At 36.4% G+C, this 17694-nt stretch overlaps 1 protein-coding gene across 1 annotated transcript in view; it reads right to left on the reverse strand.

The window, feature by feature from the left end:
• CACNA2D3 (calcium voltage-gated channel auxiliary subunit alpha2delta 3) overlaps positions 1-17694 on the reverse strand; it is a 1718630-nt gene that overhangs the window by 1272891 nt on the left and 428045 nt on the right. The window contains 1 exon segment of the mRNA XM_053720740.1: positions 14631-14747. Within this exon segment, the coding sequence (XP_053576715.1) occupies positions 14631-14747 (117 nt within the window).

A 17694-nucleotide genomic window follows, 5' to 3' on the forward strand; every position in this document is an offset into this window, starting at 1 on the left:
TATGTCTGCTATTTCTGAACAAAGGGGATCCCAGAGAAGCATTTACAACCATTTGTGCCATAATTGCACAAGCTGTTTGTAAATAATTTCAGTGAGAAACCTAAAGTTTGTGAAAAAGTTACGTTTTTTTTTATTTGGTCGCATTTGGCGGGGAAATGGTGGCATGAAATATACCAAATTGGGCCTAGATCAATACTTTGGGTTGTCTACTATACTACACTAAAGCTAAAATTAACCCTACAAGCTCACTATAAGCTCCCTAATTAACCCCTTCACTGCTGGGCATAATACATGTGTGGTGCACAGCTGCATTTAGCGGCCTTCTAATTACCAAAAAGCAATGCCAAAGCCATATATGTCTGCTATTTATGAACAAAGGGGATCCCAGAGAAGTTTTTACAACCATTTGTGCCATAATTGCACAAGCTGTTTGTAAATAATTTCAGTGAGAAACCTAAAGTTTGTGAAAAAGTTTGTGAAAAAGTGAACAATTTTTTTTATTTGATCTCATTTGGCGGTGAAATGGTGGCATGAAATATACCAAAATGGGCCTAGATCAATACTTTGGGATGTCTTCTAAAAAAAAATATATACATGTCAAGGGATATTCAGGGATTACTGAAAGATATCAGTGTTCCAATGTAACTAGCGCTAATTTTGAAAAAAAGTGGTTTGGAAATAGCAAAGTGCTACTTGTATTTATGGCCCTATAACTTGCAAAAAAAGCAAAGAACATGTAAACATTGGGTATTTCTAAACTCAGGACAAAATTTAGAAACTATTTAGCATGGGTATTTTTTGGTGGTTGTAGATGTGTAACAGATTTTGGGGGTCAAAGTTAGAAAAAGTGTGTTTTTTTCCATTTTTAGTCATATTTTATATATTTTTTTATAGTAAATTATAAGATATGATAAAAATAATGGTATCTTTAGAAAGTCCATTTAATGGCGAGAAAAAAATGGTATATAATATGTGTGGGTACAGTAAATGAGTAAGAGAAAAATTACAGCTAAATACAAACACCGCAAAAATGTAAAAATAGCCTTGAATAGCCTAGAAAATGGAAAAGTGTTGTGGTCATTAAGGGGTTAAAGATGAAAAAGGCAAAAGTTACATTGAATAGTTATATTGCCAACTGTCACCGTTTTTATATATTTGACCAAATACTATATGGTGTGCTGCCATGGTATATCTGATGGGAAAGTTTAGTTTATATAACCCAGTGAGTGGGCAGCTATGGTTTAAAGGGACAGTCTACTTGAAATTGCTATTGTTTAAAAAGATAGATAATCCCTTTAATACCTATTCCCCTGTTTTGCGTAACCAGCACTGTTATATGAATACACTTTTTTTTTTTATTATTATTATTATTTTTATTGGATGAAAAGAAAAACGATACATAATAATGCATTTCAAATCACATTGGGTACAGTTAGATAAAAGCTATACCATTTTTTACACAATGCGAAAGCATAACATCCGACATTTTGATTTATACTTGATGGATTATACAAAAAAACAACCTATGTAATTTAGCAATAAAAAAAACACAACAAAAAAATAAGAATAAACCGAACATTAGTTGGTCTCTTTGTCTATTAAAAAACTGATGACTCTTTGCCCGTCTTCAGGTCAAGATTCGCATTCTACCCATTGTCTACATAATTTACGTGGGGACATCTCTCTCCCATTTGCTACTATTGTTCTACGTGTTTATGTAAAATATTCAGTGTATATGCATTCTTGTTTCCCAGTAAAATTGTATATTATGGAAAGTTTCCATATCTTTCCTTATGAAGTAGCCGTACTCTTCTAGGTGGATCGTATGGTCCATTAATGATTCCCAGGCCTGGTGTGTAGGGATTATTTGTGACCTCCAATTAGTAGCTATCAGGGATTTTGCGGTGTTTAAAGCTAGCTGAACTAATTTCCTACATATTTTGCACTTGCATTGTGGGAGTAGATTTAGTAATGCTGTAGTAGGTTGGATTTCATACTCATTACTTTGATTGCTGATGGATTTAGTAAATTCCCCTATTTTTAATCAGAAAGGCCGTAGTCTGATGCAGGACCACCAGATGTGGATCATGGTGCCCATGAATACACTTTTTTACCTCTATGATAATCTTATATCTAAGCCTCTGTAGACTGCCCCCTTATCTCAGTACTTTTGACAGACTTGTGTTTTAGTCAATCAGTGATGACTCTTTAATAACCCCACTGGAGTGAGCACAATATTATCTATAGGACAAACATAAACTATCAGTGTCTAACTGTCAAAACGCAGGTGGTTCAACTGCTTAGAAATCAGTTTATGAGCCTACCTAGATATTTCTTTCAACAAAGAATACCAAGAGAACAAAGCAAATTTGATGATAAAAGTAAATTGGAAAGTTGTTTAAAATCACACGCCCTATCAGAATCATGAAGGTTTTATTTTGACTAGACTGTCCCTTTAAGAGTGCAAAACCACTTGATCCTTCTAGTTTGCCATTTTTATATTCTTTTCATAATATTTGATGTTTTCCAAGGTGTGTTATATTCTCATTATATACTTACATATTTTAACCTATTCCACAGTCATTTGTATAAAGTAGCACTTTAACATTTTTCTGACACATTTGATATTTACCTTAAATGACAGTATAATCTAGACATTTCTGTCATGCATATGAATGATCACTATGTAAACATGAAAACAAATACATGCAAAAGGTTAAGCTGAAGCTGTTTATTTTGATAGCTCACTGGCTGATAAGTAGAACTCTCAGAGGCATAAAAACCTAAAGGACTAGATTACAAGTCAAGGGCAATCAGTAATGCACAATGCATTATTTAGCACTTGACCTCATGTAAAAAATAACATAGAATTTATTTTAACCATATCTTCTTCACGCATCTAATGCATAAAAATGGCGCCTCACACTTTCAATGTTGAAGTGGTAGTAGTGCTGTCATTTCTCTTATATAACACATAGTGCACTTCTACACAATTTGAAATAGCACTTTTTTGAAAAGCAAGTATTACCTGGGACATTCCAGCCCAAATCTGAATCCACATGGGTGCTATTTATAAAGAACACCCCTGAAAGTGTTGTCAGTTATCACAGAGACAAGTATTGGAGGGTGATATTTTGCATTTACATTTTAAAAAGCCCTCTTTTAGAGGCTACAAAGAAAGAAAAAAACATTTACGGCTAGATTTAGAGTTTTGTCGGTAACAACCCGCGTAGCTAACGCTGGCTTTTTTTCTCCCGCACCTTTTAAATACCGCTGGTATTTAGAGTTCACAGAAGGGCTGCGTTAGGCTCCAAAAAGGGAGCGTATAGCATATTTACCGCCACTGCAACTCTCAATACCAGCGGTGCTTACAGACGCGGCCAGATTTAAAAACGTGCTTGTGCACGATTCCCCCATAGAAAACAATGGGGCATTTTGAGCTGAAAAAACCCAAACCCCTGCAAAAAAGCAGCGTTCAGCTCCTAACGCAGCCCCATTGTTTCCTATGGGGAAACACTTCCTATGCCTGCACCTAACACCCTCAGGGCCGGATTGGCCTACCAGGATACCAGGAGATTTCCCGGTGGGCTGCAGCAGCTAGGGCTGGAAAGCTACAATTTAAAGGGGTGATTAATTGATACAATGGGTTTGTAGTTTTGCTATATAACCTCAATCTGGCATTTTTGTTTAATACAAAGTAATATAATTTAATTCTGAAATAATAATATTAGTAATGCCTTTTGAGAAAAATGGGGCATGTGCATTCTACTGACTAAACATAAAATAGGGCTGGTCTTCATATTTTTCCAGGACTGCTTTTTATTCCCAGTCCTGCCCTGAACACCCTAACATGAACCCCGAGTCTAAAGACCCCTAACCTTACACTTATTAACCCCTAATCTGCCGCCCCCGCTATCGCTGACACCTGCATATTTTTTTTAACCCCTAATCTGCCGCTCCGTACACCGCCGCAACCTACGTTATCCCTATGAACCCCTAATCTGCAGCCCCTAACACCGCTGACCCCTAAATTATATTTATTAACCCCTAATCTTCCGCCCCCAACGTCGCCTCCACCTACCTACAATTATTAACCCCTAATCTGCCGACCGGACCTCACCGCTACTATAATAAATGTATTAACCCCTAAAGCTAAGTCTAACCCTAACACTAACACCCCCCTAAGTTAAATATAATTTAAATCTAACAAAATAAATTAACTCTTATTAAATAAATTAATCCTATTTAAAGCTAAATACTTACCTGTAAAATAAATCCTAATATAGCTACAATATAAATTATAATTACATTGTAGCTATTTTAGGATTTATATTTATTTTACAGGCAACTTTGTATTTATTTTAACCAGGTACAATAGCTATTAAATAGTTAATAACTATTTAATAGCTACCTAGTTAAAATAATTACAAAATTACCTGTAAAATAAATCCTAACCTAAGTTACAATTAAATCTAACACTACACTATCAATGAATTAATTAAATAAAATACCTACAATTACCTACAATTAAACCTAACACTACACTATCAATAAATTAATTAAATACAATACCTACAAATAAATACAATTAAATAAACTAACTTAAGTACAAAAAATAAAAAAGAACTAAGTTACAAAAAATAAAAAAATATTTACAAACATTAGAAAAATATTAGAACAATTTTAAAGTAATTACACCTACTCTAAGCCCCCTAATAAAATAACAAAGACCCCCAAAATAAAAAAATGCCCTACCTTATTCTAAAATTAAAATAGAAAAGCTCTTTTACCTTACCAGCCCTGAAAAGGGCCTTTTGCGGGGCATGCCCCAAAGAATTCAGCTCTTTTACATTACAACATTACAACCCACCACCCACATACTCCTAATCCCCGGTGTGCTGAATAAGGTAGGGCATTTTTTTTATTTTGGGGGTCTTTGTTATTTTATTAGGGGGCTTAGAGTAGGTGTAATTAGTTTAAAATTGTTGTAATATTTTTCTAATGTTTGTAAATATTTTTTTTATTTTTTGTAACTTAGTTCTTTTTTATTTTTTGTACTTTAGTTAGTTTATTTAATTGTATTTATTTGTAGGTATTGTATTTAATTAATTTATTGATAGTGTAGTGTTAGGTTTAATTGTAGGTAATTGTAGGTATTTTATTTAATTAATTTATTGATAGTGTAGTGTTAGGTTTAATTGTAACTTAGGTTAGGATTTATTTTACAGGTAATTTTGTAATTATTTTAACTAGGTAACTATTAAATAGTTATTAACTATTTAATAGCTATTGTACCTGGTTAAAATAAATACAAAGTTGCCTGTAAAATAAATATTAATCCTAAAATAGCTACAATATAATTATCATTTATATTGTAGCTATATTAGGGTTTATTTTACAGGTAAGTATTTAGCTTTAAATAGGAATAATTTATTTAATAAGAGTTAATTTATTTCGTTAGATTTAAATTATATTTAATTTAGGGGGGTGTTAGGGTTAAGGTTAGACTTAGCTTTAGGGGTTAATAAATGTATTAGAGTTGCGGTGAGGTCCGGTCGGCAGATTAGGGGTTAATACTTGAAGATAGGTGTCGGCGATGTTAGGGAGGGCAGATTAGGGGTTAATACTATTTATTATAGGGTTATTGAGGCGGGAGTGAGGCGGATTAGGGGTTAATACATTTATTATAGTAGCGGTGAGGTCAGGTCGGCAGATTAGGGGTTAATAATTGTAGGTAGGTGGAGGCGATGTTGGGGGCGGCAGATTAGGGGTTAATAAATATAATATAGGGGTCGGTGGTGTTAGGGGCAGCAGATTAGAGGTTTATAGGGATAACGTAGGTTGCGGCGGTGTACGGAGCGGCAGATTAGGGGTTAAAAATTTTTAATAGAGTGGCGGCGATGTGGGGGGACCTCGGTTTAGGGGTACATAGGTAGTTTATGGGTGTTAGTGTACGTTAGAGCACAGTAGTTAAAAGCTTTATAAACCGGCGTTAGCCCAAAAAGCTCTTAACTCCTGACTTTTTTCTGCGGCTGGAGTTTTGTCGTTAGATTTCTAATGCTCACTTCAGCCAAGACTCTAAATACCGGCGTTAGAAAGATCCCATTGAAAAGATAGGACACGCAAATGGCGTAGGGGGATCTGCGGTATTGAAAAGTTGCGGCTGGAAAGTAAGCGTTAGACCCTTTCCTGACTGACTCTAAATACCAGAGGTAGCCCAAAACCAGCATTAGGAGCCTCTAACGCTGGTTTTGACGGCTAACGCCAAACTCTAAATCTAGCCGTTAGTTTGTGTCCCTTTAATACAAATTTATTTTTTTGCTATTCTTCTCATATATACCATACATTTTAAGAAACTATAGTATTTCTGGGCATGTTTTAAAATGTACATAATGTACTCTTTGTATTTTCTTAAATGTATAATATGTTGAAATGAAGCTCTCCATAATATTGCAAAACAGCACCTGGGTACAGCTTGCTTATTGGTGGCTAAATGCAGCTACCAATCAACAAGCTCTATTCAGGGTGCTGAACAAAAAATGGGCTGGCTTTTAAGCTTTCATTCCTGCTTTTTCAAATAAAGATACCAAGAGAATGAAGAAAATGTGATAATAGGAGTAAATTAGAAAGTTGCTTAAAATTGCACGTGCTATCCAAATCATAAAAGAAAAAAATTGGTTTTAGTGATAGTGTCCCTTTAAAACATTATTATATAAAGAATGGCAGTATATACAACTGAAGACTGGTGCAGTAATAGGTGAACAGCTATTCAATTTGATGAGTTAAATAGAATATGATGCTTCAAATAGTGGAAAGTCAAGTGATGGAGGACAAATTGAAAATTTGTTACAGTAATCAAAGCAGGAAATGTATAATAAGTAGCTGGTTGTAGCGGGAACATTAATCTTCTTGAGATGTTTCACAGAAGAAAACAGCTTGTTGATCATTTTACAAACCTTTAGGAAACACTTGGTGGAGTTCTATCGCAAGCTATACGTTTTAGTTAGAATTCTACATCTGATAATTGCATTAAAGGTATACTAAATTCAAACTCAAACGGCCAGTTTAACCCAAATTTCTCTCTCCTTTAAATTGTTCCCAATTATCCATTTTACCTGCTGGAGTGCATTAAATAATTTACAAATAGCTCCTTTACCCTTATTTCTGCATTTGAAATAGCTGATTTAGATTGTTGCATCCCAACCTACACTGAAAGTTTCAATACTGAAGTCTAGGCTATTGACAAACCTATGTAAAAACAGTCAACAGAAGAAATTACACTCTCAGTGGAGTGCGGGATAGTTAAGTAATAACATTTTCAATTTTTATTGTTCTCTTGAAGCATTGAGCTTTGGTTTACTGACAAATATAAGATAAAGAAGCAAGTGAGTGTACACAAAGTGATAACATAATGAGATCACCTGAAGCTCAACCAATTTCAATAGGCTGCAGTTTAAAAGCACAACACCAGCTAATTCATATACACAAATACACCTGAAAATGCAATGGGGCCCATTTATCAAGCTCCGGATGGAGCTTGAGGGCCCGTGTTTCTGACGAGCCTGTAGGCTCGCCAGAAAAACAAGTTATGAAGCAGCAGTCTAAAGACCGCTGCTCCATAACCCTGTCCGCCTGCTCTGAGCAGGCGGACACGCATCGCTGAAAATCAACCCGATCGAGTACGATCGGGTTGATTGACACCTCCCTGCTGGTGGCCGATTGGCCGCGAATCTGCAGGGGGCAGCGTGGCTGAATACAGAGGGCGTATTGCTTTCCGCATTCAGCGAGGTCTGGCAGACCTGATCCGCACTGTCGGATAAGGTCCGCCAGACCTTTGATAAATATCCCCCATGGTCTCATACATTTTATACTCTGCAGCTAGCATAACAAGTCATTGAAAATTCATTAAGTGAAACATTTTTTTACAGTATACTGTCCCTTTAAAATTGAATGATTTAGATGCATGCAGTTTATAGAGACTTTCCCATTTACTTTCACTATCAAATTGTGCACAGTCTTTCTATATGCATACTTTCTGAGGCACCATCTCCTACTAAAAATGTGCACAAGTTCACAGAGTATACGTATACTAGTCTGTAATTGGCTGATGACTGTCACATGATACAGGGGGCAGAAAATAGGAGAAAAAAAATACATTTGTCAGAAGAAAAAAAAATACTGCTTATTTGAAATTCAGAGTAATCATTATTGCCTTGTCTTTTCATTGTGCACTTGTTAATTATTAAATTCTACTGTATTTAGTGTTTTAAGGTTTTTAAAAAAACATATAAAAAAAAGTCCCTTTAATTTTTTCAGTGGAATGCTATATGACATATTATGTATACAATACTTCTAATGTTACGTACTATATGTACACACATGGCAAGTGACAACACATGGATACAAGATAAGTTTGCAGCTGAAAATCCCCCCTCCCTCCAAAAGTTGAAAACCACTTAAATGTTGTAGTATATTAAATGTATCAATGTGCATTAAGTCCTTATTGAAAGAACTAGCAAGCTTTCATGACATCAATGTATGAGCGGAAAAGATGTAAAACGGAAACTCTGAGATGTTCTTTTCCTACGTTAATTGCCTTATTTTCTTGTGCAATCACTTTTTTCCCCTAGATATACAGCAAAAGCTACCAAATAGGCTGAAGCTTTTCATTTACGGATATAAGAATGTAACAAATGTAAGTTTGGAAGCATACAAATAGCACAAGGTTAAAGAACTATTATTAGAAAATAGATCAGAAACAAAAGATCAGAACATCAGACAGTACGTTTAGAACAATGTAATGAACCCAAAGATAGCCACAAATCTAAATGTCTGCTCCATAGACTGAGTGAATTTGACTAAGGAATGATGTTAGCAAATACCTTTAGTTAGATCTCTGCTTCATTTGATACTGTTTAATCTCAATACAGAATTTATATTAATATTCATCAGATCCAATTTTAAATATGGTTTAAATGCAACCTGCATCTAAAAGGTACATATATTAGATGAACCTTGAATCCAGTGTTATAAACAAGTGTTTCCAAAATATGAGTGAAGGAGAACTATGGGCTTTTGTGTTATTTGATTATTATTATGTGGGATTGTCACCCTTCCAAAAATATCTCAGCCCTCACTAAGCCACACCCACTAGACCTGTACCTGCATGATGAACCATATGAAATACTGTCACCTGGTAGTGTTGCTTATTTGGCCATGCCTTCCTGTGCTGTCCAGGAGCACAATGCAACTTCCTCTTTTGCACATATTGTGTCTCATAAATAACTGTTCAGGAAATCGTGGCTGAAGTGGCAACCCTATCCCCAAGCAAACCAGACACACTAGTGGTTAAATTAAATGATGGGACCTAGAGTGGAACATTTAAGGGGTGTATTATTCAGCTATCACCTAGATTACGAGTTGGGCATTCATGTTTTAATGCTGAAAAAAATGGTAATTTCAGCATTAAAACAGAACCGCAGATATTACAAGTCCTGTTGGTATAGCTGTACCGCAAGCCTTTTAGCCTGTAACGCAACGTCAGTCCCGCATGTAAAAATTACGTTTTTCATGGGACTTCCATAGCGCAGCAAGATCCATAACGCCATCTGAGAGCAGTAGTTATGAGTTTTACGCAACAAAACTGTTACATAAAACTCATAACTAAAGTGTTACAAAGTACACTAAACACCCATAAACTACCTATTAACCCCTAAACCGAGGCCCTCCTGCTTCACAAATACTATATTAAAGTTATTAACCCCTATTTCGCCGCTCCCTGACATCGCCGCCACTTTAATAAAGTTATTAACACCTAAACCACCGCCCCCCCCACATCGCCCCCACTATACTAAAGTTATTAACCCCTAATTCCGCCGCCACTATAATAAACCTATTAACTCCTAAACTGAAAGCCCCCCACAATGAAATATACTAAATTAACCTATTAACCCCTAAACCGAAAGCCCCCACAATGCAATAAACTAATTTAAACTAGAAACCCCTAACGCTCCCCTAACTTTATATGAAAATTACAATTTCCCTATCTTAAATTAAATTAAAACTTACCTGTCAATTAAAAAAAAACTAAGTTTAAACTAACAATTAAACTAATATAACTATTAAACTAAAATTACACAAACTATCTAATTACAAAAAAATAAAAAATACTAAATTACAAAAAATAATAAACACTAAATTAAGAAAAATAACAAACGAAATGATCAAAAATTTAAAATAATTACACCTAATCTAATAGCCCTATAAAAATAAAAAAAACACCCAAAATAAAAATAAAAACTAGCCTACAATAAACTACCAATAGCCATTAAAAGGGCCTTTTGTAGGACATTGCCCTAAATTAAACAGCTCTTTTACCTGTAAAAAAAAATACAAAGACCCCCAACAGTAAAACTCACCACTCAACCAACCCCCCAAAATAAAAAAACTAACTCTAAAAAAACCTAAGCTACCCATTGCCCTGAAAAGGGCATTTGTATGGGCATTTCCCTTAAAAGGACATTTAGCTCTTTTGCATTGCCCTGAAAAGGCCATTTAGCTCTTTTACGAAAAGCCCAAACCCTAAACTAAAAAAAAAAAACCCACCCAAAAACCTTAAAAAATCCTAACACTAACTCCCGAAGATCCACTCACAGTTTCTGAAGTCCCACTTGAAGGATCTTCATCCCGGCGGCACCATCTTCATCTTGGCGGCTTCATCTTCATCCAGGCGGCATCTTCTATCTTCATCCCGGCCAGCGGCATGGAGCGGGTCCATCCTGAAGGCATCCAGGGCAAAGCATCCTTTTCATATGGTCGGCGCTGTATACTGAATCTTCAATGCAAGGTACGCAATTTAAAATCGTGTCCCTTGCATTCCTATTAGCTGATTTGATTTTTGAAATTCAAATCAGCCAATAGGATGAGAGCTACTGAAATCCTATTGACTGTTCGAATCAGTGAATAGGATGAGAGCTACTGAAATTCTATTGGCTATTCAAATAAGCCAATAGAATTTCAGTAGCTGTCATCCTGTTGGCTGAGTTGAACAGCCAATAGGATTTCAGTCGGCACGCCCGTCCGGCCCTGCCCACGCCCATGTCATGGCCCGCCTGGCCCCGTCCATGCCAAGGCCCGCCCAGCCATGCCCATGCCACACCCGCTAACCAAAATGCCACGCCCGACCACGCCCACGGCTGGCCGGCCCGTTACTCACTCTGCAGTGTTGAAGGCAAGGTGTGTTTGTACTCGCGTGCAGTGTCTACTGCGCATGACAGCTTCGGACAAACACACTTGGCCTTTTATTATATAGGATGTATGTATATATATATATATATAGTATACATATATATATATATATATATATATATACACATACATACACACAAGAAAATGATGGAAAACAGGTTTGTTATGTCTTTTGAAAAAATCATTAATAAAGAGAAAAATCCTTGATTAAAATAAATAAAAGGCTCAAACTGATAGGTGGCCAGGGGTAGAAGGGATATGTAATAGACAAAAAACAAGGGGTTTAATTTATCTCTAAACAACAACCATTGCTTTTTTATTGTTTACCTAGGATACATATAAGTAGGGCTATATTTTAGTTCTTCATAAAGAACTTTCAAAGTTAATGATTTTTCTTAACTAAGGTTTAAATGGTCAAATCAGTGAATAGGATGAGAGCTACTGAAATTCTATTGGCTATTCAAATAAGCCAATAGAATTTCAGTAGCTGTCATCCTGTTGGCTGATTTGAACAGCCAATAGGCTTTCAGTAGCTCTCATCCTATTGGCTGATTTGAATTTAAAAAAACAAATCAGCCAATAGGAATGCAAGGGACGTCATTTTGAATTGCGTACCTTGCATTGAAGATTTAGTATACCGCGGCGACCTTATGGAGAGGATGCTCCACGCCAAATGTCTTCAGGATGGACCTGCTCCACGCCACCGGGATGAAGATAGAAGACTCCGCAGGGATGAAGATAGAAGATGCCGTCTGGATGAAGATGGAGCCACCTGCCACCTGGATGAAGATGGACCCGCCTGGATGAAGATGGAGCCACCAGGATGAAGATCCTTCAAGTGGGACTTCAGAAACTTTGAGTGGATCTTCGGGGGGTTAGTGTTAGGATTTTTAAGGTTTTTTTGGGTGTGTTTTTTTTTTTAGTTTAGAGTTTGGGCTTTTAGTTAAAGAGCTAAATGCCCTTTTCAGGGCAATGCAAAAGAGCTTTTCAGGGCAATGGGTAGATTAGGTTTTTTTAGATAGTTTTTTTTATTTTGTGAGTTGGGGGGGGGGGGGGGGGGGTTTGTAATGTTAGTGGGCCTTTGTAATTTTTTTCAGGTAAAATAGCTGTGTAACTTAGGGAAATGCCCTACAAAGGCCCTTTTAAGATTTTTTTTATTTTATTTTGGGGTTTCTAAGAAGAAATATTTTAATGTTTCTTAAATAGAAATGCAAGTATACTGTAAATGCTCAAAGACTAGTCCATTAAATGTACCCTCTTAACTATACACCATTTGCAAACGCCAAACTATGGTTATGGTGCAATTCTGTTATGTAAATGTGACAAAAATGTAAATAAATGGCCTATGTAATTATAAAAACATTTACAAATCTAATATATATATATATATATATATATATATATAAATACACAGTATATCTCAAGCCAAGTCATCAAACAAGTGCAAAGTTAAAGATACAGTGCATCATCATTTATAATTTTAAGTTAAGAAAAAAGTGTCAATAGCATAAAACATTAATCAATTATTATATTACTAGTCCTAAAGCCCGTGTACACGGGCCAATTTTTGCAGTACAGCGGTTCCACCCCTTGCTCTCTCTCTATCCCCCCTCTTGTCTGCTCTCTCTCTCCCCACTCTCTTTTGTTCTCTCTCTCCTCCTCTATTTTCCTCCCTCTCTTTTGCGCTCTCTCCGCCCCTCTCTTTGCGCTCTCCGCCGCTCTTTTGCTCTCTCTCTCCCCCCTCTCTTTCACCCCCTTTCTTTAGTTCTCTGTCGCCCCTTCTCTTTTGCTCTCCCTCTCCCCTCTCTTTTGCTCTCTCCCCCATCTCTTTTGCTGTCTCTCTCCCCTCCTCTCTTTTGCTCTTTCTCCCCTCTCTTTTGCTGTGTCTCTCTCTCTTTTGCTCTCTCTATCCCCCCTTATTTGCTTTCTCTATCCCCCCTCTTTTGCGCTCTTTCTCTCCCCCCCTCTTTTTTGCTCTATCTCTCCCCCTCTCTTTTGCTCTCTTTATCCCCCCTCTTTTGTTTTCTCTATTCCCCCTCTTTTGCGCTCTCTCTCCCCCTCTCTTTTGCTCTCTCTATCCCCCATCTTTTGCTCTCTCTTCCCTTTCTTTTGCTCTCTTTCCCTCCTCTTTTTCTGTCTCTCTCCCCCTTTCTTTTGCTCTTTCTCTCCCCTCTCTTATGCTCTCTCTCCTCCCTTTTTTTATGCTCTCTCTCTTCCCTCCCTTTTTGCGCTCTCTCTGCCCTCTTTTGTGCTCTCTGCCCTCTTTTGCACTCTCCCCCTCTCTTTTGCTCTCTCTCCCCTCTCTTTTGCTGTTTCTCTCCACTTTCTCCCCCTCTCTTTTGCTGTCTCTCTCCCTTTCTGCTGCTCTCTCTATCTCCCCATTTTGATCTCTCTCTCCCCTTTCTTTTGCTCTCCCTCTCCCCTCTCTTTTGCTGTCTCTCTTCCTCTCTGTCTATCTCCCCTCTTTTGAGCTGTCCCTCCCCCTCTCTTTTGCTCTCTCTATCTCCCCTATTTTGATCTCTCTCTCCCCCCTCTCTTTTGCTGTCTGTCTCCGTCTCTTTTGCTCTCTCTATCTCCCCTCTTTTAATCTCTCTCTCCCCCCTCTCTTTTGCTGTTTCTCTTCGTCTCTTTTGCTCTCTCTCAATCCCCCCTCTTTGGAGCTCTTTTGAGCTCTCGGCAGTCGGCACGCCCGTCTGGCCCTGCCCACCCCCATGTCATGGCCCGCCTGGCCCCGTCCATGCCACGGCCCGCCCAGCCATGCCCATGCCACACCCGGTAACCAAAATGCCACGCCCGACCACGCCCAAGGCTGGCCGGCCCGTTACTCACTCTGCAGTGTTGAAGGCAAGGTGTGTTTGTCCTCGCGCGCAGTATCTACTGCGCATGACAGCTTCGGACAAACACACTTGGCCTTTTATTATATAGGATGTATGTATATATATATATATATATATATATATATATATATATATACACATACATACACACAAGAAAATGATGGAAAACAGGTTTGTTATGTCTTTTGAAAACATCATTAATAAAGTGAAAAATCCTTGATTAAAATAAATAAAAGGCTCAAACTGATAGGTGGCCAGTGGTAGAAGGGATATGTAATAGACAAAAAACAAGGGGTTTAATTTATCTCTAAACAACAACCGTTGCTTTTTTATTGTTTACCTAGGATACATATAAGTAGGGCTATATTTTAGTTCTTCATAAAGAACTTTCAAAGTTAATGATTTTTCTTAACTAAGGTTTAAATGGTCTGGGTTTCTCCTTCAAGTCAGTGAAGCATTCATTAATTTATATGTTAATCTGAACAAATTTACATTATGTTTTCAGCTTCTTTTGTTATAAAAAACAAACAAAGAGATGATACAAACCCGAACTGCCTCAGCTTTTTTGTGGAACATCTCCTCCATATCCTTGGCTAGTTTTTTCACCAAACGAAGCCCATCTATCTCCTCTATGATAACATCCTTTTCAAACTCTTTGTTTTTCTAGAAAATAAAATAAACAAGATTATTAGATATGTATAGGAATCATTTTTATCCACTGAACTAGGTTGATTGATACATTTTGTTTCTGTAAACACGGCCTGTTATAGATAGATATCAATCAGGTGTTCATTCAATTTTAAAGTATGTCCATTAATTCAAATAAACCCACCACTGTAAAAACAATATGATTTTTGCAAGAATTAAACCCAGACCTTACAAGAAGAAAAAAACATTCATATATAGTTCAACAATGGGCTCTCAATTATTTACAGCCTCTGTGTCTCATAGTTCTTTCATATTCAGTATCATAGTAACTCAGTATATGAGGTTATCAGATGAATTATTTCTTATACAATACCATATGAATTAAATATATTCTAGACAAAATTACATGTTCAAAGCAAATATTAACCAGAGAATAATATAAAATGAATCCCGCCATATTGGATGACAACAGGAAGGGTTACCAAACAGATACAAATCTAACTTCTTGATAAATTAAAGCTAAAAATATATTAATACGCACTTTACCACAATACAAATTAGCCAAATCCATAACCCAACAAATACACATGCCTACTGTATCCATAATGCCCCTGTTTAAATCCTTTAAAAAATGCCAACACATATCTCCAAGGTTTTTTGAGCTCAACATGTTAATTACACAAATATTAGCTATTAGCATCACTAAACACTATAAAAAGGAAATAACTCATCAATAAATCCTTGTAAAATGGGTCTTCTTGTAGAGGTGACGGGACAATGGGGATGATTTATCAAATGCGCTGTCTGCATTTAAAATTGCACAAGCAATGCCGCCCCACATCTGCAATAGAAATATGATATCTATTCAATTTGTGAGTAGGGTTTACGGAGCAGTAGTTAAGGCTTCCTGCTGTTCCAAACCTTTTTTCATAATTTCCCAGTCCTTAGTTTAGCCACAATATAAACCCTATTTTAAACCTTCAGTGTGAATATTACAAGAAAACAAAACAAGAAACAAAATAAAAAATAAATGCTTAATTTGCAAAAAAAAATCTACAGTAGTTTGCCCTTTAAGATAGATAGCAGCCTCTTTTGTAAGTCCATGTGTCTTTGACAAAGAAGCATCTTCCTTACTGCAGTAAATCAGTGTGGTCCCATCCAGAAGAACAGTCATGGCCTTAAACACAAAGCAGTTTCTCCCTGAACAATTTTTTTATAGCTAGCCTAGATATTATTTTGGGCCTATATGGGTCTCATCTAATGAGACAAAATAATACCCTTAAAAAGAACAATGGGTAAGGAGTCTTCATCCGGGTGCCCCCATTACCCATTGGGAGCCAAAATCCATAAAGGCCATTAGAATACAAAATAAGAAAGTTTATGCACCCAGCTAGAAAAAACATATTGTAGGTATATAATCTTGTTGTATGGGATGGACCCTAGGAAAAGGACCTGTCTCTTTTTAGCTCACTTGCACCTTACATGTATAATAAAAGGAAAATATGTAATAGAAAGTCCTCTAAGCTGGTAAAATTACCAAATAATTGTTTAGATCCGTTCCAAAATTAAAATGGATACAACTGAATGTTGGGAAAAGAATGGTCTTGAACAAATCCCAAAGTGATGATAAATGTTAAGAAACGCGTCAGTCGAAGAAATTGCACAGGCCTTGCATACAGAAAGAATGGGTGCAGTTTGTAAACAAGAACTAAAGGAAATACTATTAATATTCATGTCTTTGTAATTACATGTAAGCCTTTCAAGTGGGGATTTATAACCAGTGATTATTCTACAAACACATTAACAAGTTGCTCCATAAAACAATGTATAATTTAAGACGTGAGCAGTTTCACCGTTTGTATTTTGCCGTGGCTATATTCAGAGCATAATGATGATACTTAAGTGTTTTTATAATCCATTTCAAATTTAAAATGCAATCAGCAAACAATACAGCTAAATTGCAAAAAAATATGATCTCATAGGTGCAAGAAGTGTCAACTAGAAGTAGAGCGTAGCTTAGTTTACAGATGATTGTAAAGAGAAGGGGGCAAAAGATTAGCAGAGATAGTAAGTATATTTACAACCCTAATCTCATAAAGCAGTCACCATAAGTTGATAGCACCAGGATAATAAACAATTGAACATCCCTGCACATTATTTAAGTGCATATTCTAGTAATGCACAGAAGCCCAAAATATTTTGCATACAAGGACAGTCACTAATGGCAGAATTAGCCCTGGTGTCCATATTACTTAAAGGGACACTGTACCCAAATTTTTTCTTTTGTGATTCAGATAGAGCATGACATTTTAAGAAACTTTCTAATTTACTCCTATTATCAAATTTTCTTCATTCTCTTAGTATCTTTATCTGAACTGCAAGAATGTAAGTTTAGATGCCGGCTCATTTTTGGTGAACAACCTGGGTTGTCCTTGCTGATTGGTGGATAAATTCATCCACCAATAAAAAAGTGCTGTCCAGAGTACTGAAACAAACAAAAAACTTAGATGCCTTCTTTTTTAAATAAAGATAGCAAGAGAACAAAGAAAAATTGCTAATAGGAGTAAATTAGAAAGTTGCTTAAAATCGCATGCTCTATCTGAATCACAAAAGAAAAAAAATTGGGTTCAGTGTCCCTTTAATATTCAGACTTATGCTAAAAATAAAATAAGATTAAAATGAATTACATAGTAGAATATTAGCTACTACTATACTACTCAAATTTACCAAATGTGGTGCAATTACACATGCTTAAAGGGACACTCAAATTAAAATGAAGCTTTCATGATTCAGATAGAGCATGCAATTTTGAAGAACTTTCCAGTTTACTTCCATAAAAAAGTGCACATCTTTTTTTTTTTTCACATTTTTGAGTCACCAGCTCCTACTAAGCATGTGCAAAAATTAACAGCATATACTATATGCATGTGTGATTGGCTGATGACTGTCACATGATACAGAA

This window comes from Bombina bombina, chromosome 7 (genome assembly GCF_027579735.1).
Source record: "Bombina bombina isolate aBomBom1 chromosome 7, aBomBom1.pri, whole genome shotgun sequence".
In the NCBI taxonomy this organism is placed as follows: domain Eukaryota; kingdom Metazoa; phylum Chordata; class Amphibia; order Anura; family Bombinatoridae; genus Bombina; species Bombina bombina.